This window comes from Bos mutus, chromosome 1 (genome assembly GCF_027580195.1).
Source record: "Bos mutus isolate GX-2022 chromosome 1, NWIPB_WYAK_1.1, whole genome shotgun sequence".
NCBI lineage: Eukaryota > Metazoa > Chordata > Mammalia > Artiodactyla > Bovidae > Bos > Bos mutus.
Window position 1 is genome coordinate 94851465 of NC_091617.1, and position 10772 is coordinate 94862236.

General features: G+C 40.7%; 1 protein-coding gene across 2 annotated transcripts in view; it reads left to right on the forward strand.

The window, feature by feature from the left end:
- The window catches only part of PLD1 (phospholipase D1), a 273608-nt gene extending 264924 nt beyond the window's left edge, over positions 1 to 8684 (forward strand). The window contains exon 27 of one of the 2 annotated variants that reach the window (XM_070373213.1): positions 8122 to 8684. In XM_070373213.1, coding sequence (XP_070229314.1) covers positions 8122 to 8151 — 30 coding nt within the window. In that variant the 3' untranslated portion in view covers positions 8152 to 8684. Of the gene's footprint in view, positions 1 to 2444; positions 2687 to 8121 lie in introns of those variants that run through there. The other variant, XM_070373223.1, reaches the window with a different exon arrangement.
- The last annotated feature ends 2088 nt before the right edge of the window (positions 8685 to 10772 follow it).

Consider the following 10772-nt stretch of genomic DNA (forward strand, 5'->3'; position numbering starts at 1 on the left):
CCCAAAAGGCTCAGTCTGGGTGGTCTATCTCTTTGGCCATAGTTGTTTTGTCAGGGGGTAGACACTGGACTCTAATCAGGTCAGTTGAGCCTCTCTCTGGGGTATTTTTTACCTGGCATCACAGAAGGTGAGCTTCAGCCCCTTGGTAGTGATAAAACAGAGAGATGGGAGCCTGACTGTGCTTCAGGTCCCCATCTGCAATGCTGTAATAGGAGAAAGAGTATCAGACAGAATGAAGCCAATGTAAAGACTGAAGCAGAAGGGATTAGATGGAGAAAAAAAGCCCAGGTTTAAACACACCCAAGTCCTAGCAGCTCCCCTGTCATTTCTCCAGCATAGTTATAGAAACAACAAATCCTCATTTATGCCTAAGCTAATCTGAGTTAATTTGAGTTATGTTTTCAGTTACACTAAAATAAAGAGAACCCTGTCAAGTACACCACTGCACTGGATATATATAAGCCTAAATGAGCACATGTAGGGAAACCCATTTATGAAGAGTCTAGATTTTAGACATACCATTAGTGGCCTTACAAGGAAGCTTGGCTAAGTTGTATCAGTACTGGGAATGGTGTCTCCTGGAGTTCACAGTACATAACATTTGCAATCAGGTGCCATAGATATCGGAGAAGGCAATGGCAACACACTCCAGTACTCTTGCCTGGCAAATCCCATGGACAGAGGAGCCTGGTAGGCTGCAGTCCATGGGGTCGCTAGGAGTTGGACACGACTGAGTGACTTCACTTTCACTTTTCACTTTCATGCATTGGAGAAGGAAATGGCAACCCACTCCAGTGTTCTTGCCTGGAAGATCCCAGGGATGGGGGAGTCTGGTGGGCTGCCGTCTATGGGGTCGCACAGAGTCGGACATGACTGAAGCGACTTAGCAGCCATAGATACGATCATGACATCACCCAAAACTTGATACCTGGCCCATCTCCTTCCAGTGCAAACTTATTGGTAATTACAAGCCTTTGGAATCTTGGCTTTTACCAGTAGTTCTATTTTGCTAAAGAGCTAGCACCAAGTATCAGAGAGAAAATTAAACATAAGCAAAATTCTCAAAAGCAGAAATGACAGAAAGGATGGAATTAGAAGAAAAAGACAATAAAGGAGTTGTTGGAAATATGCTCCATGTGCTCAAGAATGTAAAGAAAAATATGAATACAATGATAACAGGAGTAAAAGAAATTTAAAAAGACCAAGTTGGAGCATCTAGAGATGAAAAATGCAATATTTTAAATAAAAATACACTGGGTAGAATTAGATGCAGTTTAGGTATTATAAAATAAAATATTGGTGAACATGAAGAACTAAGGACAAATTATCCAAAATAAACCACAGAGAAAAAGATTTTTTGAAAAAAAACAGAGATTTTGAAAAAATGTCAAGCAGCCTAGCATATGGTAACTCTAGTTCTACGAGGAAAGGAGAGCATGAAAACATATTTAAGGAAATCATGCTTGAAAATCTCTAATATTTAATAAAAATGGTGATTTTATAGATGTGAGAATCTAAACAAACTTCAAATAAAATAAACAGAAAGAAAATAACATAATGAAAAAGAGCAGCCAAGTAAAAACAGCAGGATATAAGAACACATTTCTTGTCAGAAACTATGAGCCAAAAGACAATGGAGGGACACCTTTAAAACACAGAAAGAAAACACAATAGTCAACCTAGAATTTAATATTCACTGAAAATGTCTTTCAAAAGCAATGGCAAATGCAAGATTTTTCAGAGAAACAAAAGCCAGCAGACCTCCACTACAAGAAATGTTAATGGAAGTTCTTCAAGGAGAGTGGTAGGAAGGTGGAAATTTGGCATAACAAAGGAATAGAGCACATTGGAAATGGGAACTAAGTGGGTCATATAAACAACATTTCAAGTTTTCATTTTTTAATTGTAAAGTTTCTACCATATGTAAAGTTAAAATGAATGACATCAAAAAGCAGATGAAAAATTTTATACTATACATAAAGTTGAAGATAGATTATAGTAAACTAAAGATGTGTAATATAAATCCTAGTTCAGTTCAGTTCCTCAGTCATGTCCGACTCTTTGCGACCCCATGGACTGCAGCACGCCAGGCCTCCCTGTCCATCACCAGCTTCCGGAGTCCACCCAAACCCATGTCCATTGAGTCAGTGATGCCATCCAACCATCTCATCCTCTGTCATTTCCTTATCCTCCTGCCCTCAATCTTTCCCAGCATCAGGGTCTTTTCCAAATAAATCCTAAGCAATTGATAAAAATAAACAAAGAATAAAAATTACAATAAAAAACTAAAGAAGTACTGATAATAAACCAATTGTGAAGCTAAAATGGGAACATAAAACAAGTAAACTAAACAAGTAGAAGAAGAAAGGAAACAAAGAACATATGGGAAAAATAGAAAATAAAGTGCAATATGGTGATTTTAAATTTAACTATATCAATTACAGGTGGTATGAACACACAGAAGAATTGTACAAAAAAGATCTTCATGACCCAGATGATAGTGATGGTGTGATCACTCACCTAGAGCCAGACATCCTGGAATGTGAAGTCAAGTGCGCCTTAGGAAGCATCACTATGAACAAAGCTAGTGGAGGTGATGAATTCCAGTTGAACTATTTCAAATCCTGAAAGATGATGCTGTGAAAGTGCTGCACTCAATATGCCAGCAAATTTGGAAAACTCAGTAGTGGCCACAGGAATGGAAAGGTCAGTTTTCATTCCAATCCCAAAGAAAGGCAATGCCAAAGAATGCTCAAACTACCACACAATTGCACTCATCTCACACGCTAGTAAAGTAATGCTAAAAAGTCTCCAAGCCAGGCTTTAACAGTACGCGAACTGTGAACTTCCAGATGTTCAAGCTAGATTTAGAAAAGCCAGAGGAACCAGAGATCAAATTGTCAACATCCACTGGATCATTGAAAAAGCAAGAGAGTTCCTGAAAAACATCTATTTCTGCTTTATTGACTATGCCAAAGCCTTTGACTGTGTGGATCACAACCAACTGTGGAAATTTTTTCAAGAGATGGGAATACCAGACCACTTGACCTGCCTCTTGAGAAATCTGTATGCAGGTCAAGAAGCAACAGTCAGAACTGGACATGGAACAACAGACTGGTTCCAAGTGGGCAAAGGAGTATGTCAAGGCTGTATATTGTCACCCTGATTATTTAACTTATATTCAGAGTACATCGAGAGAAATGCTGGGCTGGAAGAAGCACAAGCTGGAATTAAGATTTCCGGGAGAAATATCAATAACCTCAGATATGCAGATGACACCAACTTTATGGCAGAAAGCAAAGAAGAACTAAAGAGCTTCTTGATGAAAGTAAAAGAGGAGAGTGAAAAAGTTGGCTTAAAGGTCAACATTCAGAAAATTAAGATCATGGCATCCGCTCCCATCACTTCCGAGCAAATAGTTGGAGAAACAGTGGAAACAGTAGCTGACTTTATTTTGGGGGGCTCCAAAACCACTGCAGATGGTGACTGCAGCCATGAAATTAAAAGGCGCTTGCTCCTTGGAAGGAAAGTTATGACCAACCTAATCAGCATATTAAAAAGCAGAGACATTACTTTGTCAACAAATGTCTGTCTAGTCAAGGCTATGGTATTTCCAGTAGTCATGTATGGATGTAAGAGTTGGACTATAAAGAAACCTGAGTGCTGAAGAATTGATGCTTTTGAACTATGGTGTTGGAGAAGGCTTTTGAGAGTCTCTTGGACTGCAAGGAGATCAAACCAATCTATCCTAAAGATCAGTCCTGAGTGTTCATTGCAAAGACTGATGTTGAAGCTGAAACTACGATGCTTTGGCCACCTGATGCGAAGAGCTGAGGGATTGGAAAAGACCCTGATGCTGGGGAAGATTGAAGGCAGGAGGAGAAGGGGACAACAGAGGATGAGATGGTTGGATGGCATCACCGACTCAATGGACATGAGTTTTAGTAAACTCCGGGAGTTGGTGATGGACAGGGAGGCCTGGCGTGCTGCAGTCCATGGGGTCACAAAGAATTGGATAACACTTAGAGATGGAACAACAATGACAACAACAATATCATTATATCAGATATAGTCTAAGCATTCCAATTAAAAGACAGAGATTGCCAGCTTGGAAAGGAAAATAAGAACGACTCTATATTATCTATAAGAAGCATCCTTTAACTAAAACAACACAGCTAGACTGAAGGAAGAGGGTAACAAAACATAGCTTTGCAAACAAAAATAAAAGGAAAACCAGAGTGATAATATTAATATCAAACAAAGTAGACTTCAGAACAGGATATCTTACTGAAGATGAAAAGGAACATTATATAGTTAGAAAGAGATTAATTCATTAAGATATCATGACAACCCTTAACTTGTACACACCTAATAAAAGAACTCCAAAATACCTGAAACAAAAACTGAAAGGATTGAAAAAAGAAACAAATGCTCAATTATATTTGGAAACTTCAATATGCCTCCTTTGGGAACTAATAGAACCAGTTGGCAAAAATCAGTAAGTACAGAGAAGAGCTGAACAGCACAATTCCCTTGACATAATTGAGTTGGTTTTCAGAATCAGTCTCTAATGATAGAATTCTGAAGTTGGTTCACTCACTAGCCAGATGACAATGACCTCATCACTAGTGGTAGGTATTGATAGTTCTGGAAATGCCATAACAAAGCAAATGCTGAAGCTTTCACCTTTAGAAAGTAGGGATGACATAAATGGGGAAGGGTACACACTAGCTTGGAAAATGTCTCTGACATTTCAAGGGTAGGAGGGGAAATGACTCTAAAGACTGTGAAACGGGGTGGTCAATTTAAAGCAAAGCATGAGACCTGGACAGCATATAAAGAGACCCTTATTTCTTTCTCCAGAGGTATGGCAGGAGCTGAATGCCCGGCATAATAATTAATTGTAAGAGAGGTAGAAATTAAGGGAAGCTGAATTCTCAGGCAGGCAAGTCTATGTCAAAGTTAGAACCACTCTGTTTGCAAACTGAATCAGCATCTTATACAAAATCCTTCCCAAATTCAATTGCTTTCAAGAATTGGCCTATAACACAAATCCTGAGATGGGCCCGGCCAAGGCCATAGTGGACAAATGACCATGACTACACCAAGTTCAAGAAATCTACAGTTTTCCCCTGAGAACCTGGCTCTATTACCTCCCTCAGTCAAGCAGCCCAAGGGTTGGCCCTGTGGTCAGGGAGGAACAAACGCTTGGAGCAACTCCTCTCAGTTGACCTCACATCCCTAATGTGTCATTTGAGAGGATAGGTGATCTTCTGAATGCAGTTCATTTCTTTCTAGGAGCATGCTTCTAGACATAGCAGGGTAGCTGCAGGCAATTTCTGTTGCACACTCAGGGTTGAACTTCAGAGAGGGGAGAAGCAAAATTATTTCCCTAGAGGAAAATTCAAACTTACTGGAGAAAAAGTCATGGGAGTTTCCAAATGTATGGGTCTGGAAACATCTTGCTAGTATTGGTCAGCTCAGCAGAAATTCCTTTTGCTTGTGATTGGAAAGGGTTAGTGCAATAAGGAGATTCTAGTACCTAAAGCTGTTCAGAAGGTCATTTAATGTATTTCAGAGTTCCCATTTTATTGCAGCCGTTCCAAACCATACTCCAGTTACTTAAGTCTCCTATATTTTCTTTCAAATCACCAAGAAACAGTTGGGCTGGTCTCATCTCTTCTAAGAAAAGAAGAAGAAAAAACTAGCAAGAAGACAGACATATAGACATAAAGAAAGACAGCCAACATCTACAAGAGCTACAAATCCTCTCTAAACACACAAAGTGGTTTGCCAGGTGGCTCTGGAGCCAGCTACACTTGCGCACATTTTGCTGGATTGCATCACCTGTTTCAGATGCTCTGGCCTTGTGCGATCCTCTCCCATAGGGAGGCGTTGTGTGATGAGAATAACATGAGCAGTAGGAGCTAAGCAATGTGACTCAGTTTTTGGATTGCTGCATGTTGAACAGTCAAGCCCTGTCACTGGAGGCGAGTGGCTGAGCCCTCAGAACAGACAGAACCAGCCCCTGTGGCAGGGCTGGTACACGGGTTGAGCCACCCTGGCTTCAAACAGGTCTTCCAGCCACAAACCTGCTTCTTGAGGTGGCTCTCCTAGCTGTGAAACTATGATTTTTATTTTTGTATTTGGCCATTTGTATGATTTTTATTTATTCTGCCTTAGCTTCTATTAGTCCCCGATGAACTCCCTCTCCCTGCCCTGCCCTTGCCTCTTTGCCCTCCAATTCTCCCCGCACAATGATGTGTTTCCCAAACCCATGCCCCTCAAGCCTATTAGGACTGCTCGCTAGATTTTTAAGGATGTCTCGTTTTCTTGCATGGCATTCAAGGCCTTTTCCAAGCACAACCGATTAAGTTCCCACTCTCCTCTCCCACCTAATCTCACCCCTCTTATACATGTGGCAAGGCTGCAATAGACATTAGAAGCCCAAGTCAGAACATTTTCTTAACCAAGTAAAAGAAAAATTGTGAGTCTATTGGCAGAGAACATTTTCAATCTGTATGATATTGGAACAATCTAGATTTTATGGTATAATTTCTCCTTCCCATCTCCTGCCTGCCTCTGTGTCACTGTTCTTTCTGCCTATAAGCACTTTTGACTTCCTCAATTTCCCAACTCTGATTTCCCAGCTTGTTGATAGTCTATGTATCTGTCCAGCCCTAGGTTAAATTCACCCCCTCCATTTCACAGTTTAAATTAATTTCTATCCTTTCTGTGCTGTCTGCTGCTGCAGCTGCTAAGTCGCTTCAGTCGTGTCTGACTCTTTGCGACCCCGTGGACTGCAGCCCACCAGGCTCCCCCGTCCCTGGGATTCTCCAGGCAAGAGCACTGGCGTGGGTGCCATCGCCTTCACCTCTGTGCCATCTAGCCATTTAAAAAGCCTTTCCATATTTTCTCTTTATTAAAGAAGAATGTGTGTTTTATTCACATTTATGTTCCCCTTAGCATCTAGCTAAAAAAAAAAATCTTCCTTGAGCTTCTGGTTATGTAACCAGCTCTCTCATTACCTCATCTGGATCTCACAACAAACTTCTCATACATTATTACCATTTTTCCACTGAGGAAATTGCATCTCAGTGGTTAAGCAATGCATCCAGATTCTCATAGTTCATAAGCCGTGGGTCTGGGTTTCAAACCAAGTTATCTGTGGCATCGGAGCTCTGCACACACAGGAAGTGTTCAAAACACAGTCTTTTCAAAAACTGAATTGACTCAGGTACAGCAAGAGATAAGGAAACCACTCTTCAAAAGAAGCTAACACTGTAGAGATTAGCGACCCTCAATATTTTTTCTTCATAACAAGAGAGATACCAAATAATTGATTAGATTTCAAAGATCACTATGGATGAAGTATGAAGGAAATAAATGCAAGCAGAATAAAAAAAATCAAGACAAAAGGACCACAAAAACACTTTTTTCAAAATATATTTCCTCTCTCCTTTATCAAAGATGAACGTGTTCCTTTTTGCTGCTGGCTGAGTAGTTGCTTGGACATCCTGATACATAAAACGCCAAGATAGCAACGCTCGCTCTTTCAAGAGATGTCATCAGAGTGCGGGCCATGGGGGCCTGCAGAGGGCACTGGGCTCACCCCTCTGGCTGCTCACTCACCCTCCATGCCACTGACCCACCCCCAGTGAAAGGTATCACCTTGACACAAAGTGAAGGTCAAAAGATGAATTCACCAGGGATGGCCAGACAACAAAACTGACACCACTCCATTGGAATACGCTGGAAAGAAGGCTGATTGTGAAAACACAGAGCTTGTGTTCTTGGGAAATGTTCTTGGTCTCCTCTTGGTGCAGGAAAGGGCCCAGCCTGGTTTCATAGGCAGGGACCGGCATGGGGAGTGGTATCATAATTATTACTGCCATTAATATTAATGTATGGATCCCACTTCTATCAATCTATCTTGATGACTTTATAATGGGTTCCTTGCAGGTCTGACTTGTCTCAGTCTTCCAGAATAAAACTGCTTCATCAAATTTGGACTTTCTTGATGAGATGCCTCTGGCTTTATCACGTGATCAGTTTTCATAGAGTTGAAAGCCGGCTGCTATTCCATTTTAATTTCTTTTTCCTTTCTCCTCTTGCCCTCAGGGATTTTGGATAAAAGAGTTTATTAGCTGAGTTCACTGGCTTGTCTCCGAAAAGCCTGAAACTATACTTCAAACTCAGCCAAGGCCCTTCCTTTGAGAGTGTGCCAGCTACGGAAGCCAGACAAGCAGGTGCAAACTGTTTGTTCCAGTCAGCCTTCCTGCTCGAGAACATCCCGCCAGGCCTGCAAGAGACACTCACGGCAGCAGAAAGTACTAGCAAGTGCCCATCCTTGTAGTCCATACACAAATCCACAGTCCAGTTTCCACAAACCCAAAATCCAAAAGGCTCTGAAAAACAAGTTTTGCTTTGTTTACCAATCTTTAGCAATCTCATTTGGTAAAATCTGACTGACATGAATGGGAATAAAGTTATTTATAATCTTTGTTTCATTTAATATGAATATTGACACATTGTGCTGTAAAAATTAATACATTTAATTATAAGATATTCCCTGCATGTCTGTCTGTGTGTGTTTGAAATAACTCTAAATGTCAAAGCATGTACAACCCCAGAGATTGTAGACAAGGAATTGTATACCCATAGTATAAAAACACAATAAAATCCCTGTTTAATAACGAAGGAAAACTTTGACTCCATCTTGACATTCATGAATTTTTAGGTGTCTCTCTTACTGAGTTGGAAGTTCCTTGTTGGCCTAACAAAAGTTACTTTATTGTCACAGAAACAGTCTTAGACTGTGATCTGGGAGGCCTAAGAGAAATTATTTACCTTCTCTGAACCTCAGTTTCCTCATCTGTGAAATGAGGATGAAAATTCCAGTCCTAATTTCTTCGAGGGAAGGTTTGAGACTCAAAAAAAAAAAAAAAAAATACATACTCCATTGTTCATCTAGGTCCAACCTTACCACCATCAATTTGTGAGTCTTGGCCCTCTCACTCTTCAATCACATTGGATAAGTACGGAAGATCAAACCTAGGCAAATTTATAATTATATATGTGTGCGAGTTCAAAAGCATGTGTACACACCTGCTTAGATTGCATTAAGGTTAAAATATTGCCAAACAAGACCTTCTGGTACTTTGATTAATACATACCTTTGGGACTTCCCTGGTGGTACAGTGGGTAAGAATCTGCCTGCCAATGCAGGGGACAGAGATTCCATCCCCGGTCTGAGAAGGTCCACAGGCTGCAGGCAACTAAGCCTGTGTACCACAAGTACTGAGCCTGAGGATGCTAGAGTCCACGCTCCATAACGAGAAGCCACTGTAATGAGAAGCCATAGCAATGCAACAGAGAGTAACCTCCACTTGCCTAGAGAAAGCCCTCACTCAGCAATGAAGAAATTAAAATAAATTTTTTAATTAAAAAAATAAATAAATATCTTTGGTAACACCAATGTGTTTTTTAAAAAAATGTTTTTTCCACTTTGAAAAGAGAGCAAGACTGAGTGAAAGAGTTTATGCAACACAGCTGTGTATGTGATTAAACTTAAGTGACTTGTATTGGTGGATCAAAGAAATACCCACAAGTAGGCAGATAAGATCCTGTTCGCAGGCTGGAACTGGAGGAAGCAGAAACCAGCCCAACAAAACCAGATATAAAAAACAGAGAAGATATAGAGCAAAGAGCAGGGAGTCTAGAACTCCTTAGGGCTTTTAGCTGATGTGCATTTGCTTTTCATGCGGCAAATTACTCTCCGTTCTCAGAGCTTAAAAAATGTACACCTGTGGAACATATGTATGAGTTAGGTATCTTGAATAAGGACCTCAGAGAGGCCTAGAATTAAACAAAAGGATGAAAATAAGAATTTGCAATTTACTGACTGCCACTCATAATCCTCACACCATTTCTATGCAATAAGTATTGTTATCACTATTTATTGCTGTTTAACAAACCACCCCACAAGTCAGTGGCTTAAAATAATAATTCCTTATTATCCTTCACATTTCTGTGGGATAACAGAGCTCAGCTGAGCAACTGTCTTTCAAGATTTTATGCAGTCACTGTAGGAAGTGACTGGAGCTGGAGACACCTGATGAGTCCATTGTGGTGGGCATCCTGATGGCTTCTTCCCTGGTGTCTGCCTCCTTAGCTGGAATAGCTGGAACATCTGGGGTCTGGCTAGGCCTCTCTTCTCTCTCTGGGTCTTCTCCACAGGCCAGTTTGGGCTTCCTCCAAGCATGGCAACTTCCAAGTAGTTGGATACCCTGTATGGCAACATTCTTCCCGTCCAGGGGAAGTTCCAAGGGAACGAAGTGGAAGCTGCAAAGTTTCTCATGGTCTAGCCTCAGAAGTCATGCTGTGTCTCTTCCATGAATTCTATTGGTCAAAAGTGAGTTACAGGATCAATCCAGATTCAAAGAGAGGGGTTTATACAAAGGTGTCAATAGTAAGCCATGTGACTCAATGAGGGACCATCTTAGGAGACTAGCAAATAGAAAACAAATACAAATATAAATATCTATAACAAATCATGTTATAAATGAGAAAATTAAGGTTTGCAAGGTTAAGTTACTTGTTCAAGATCCAATACCTTGTAGGTAGTCAAGGTGGAGTTTAAATCTAGCTCTCTATATCATTCCACTTTGCTACACTCTGGCTTCTCGGGTGGTGCTAGTGGGAAAGAATCTGCTGCCAACGCAGGAGACACAAGAGACCTGGATTCGATCCCTGGGTCAGGAAGATCCCCT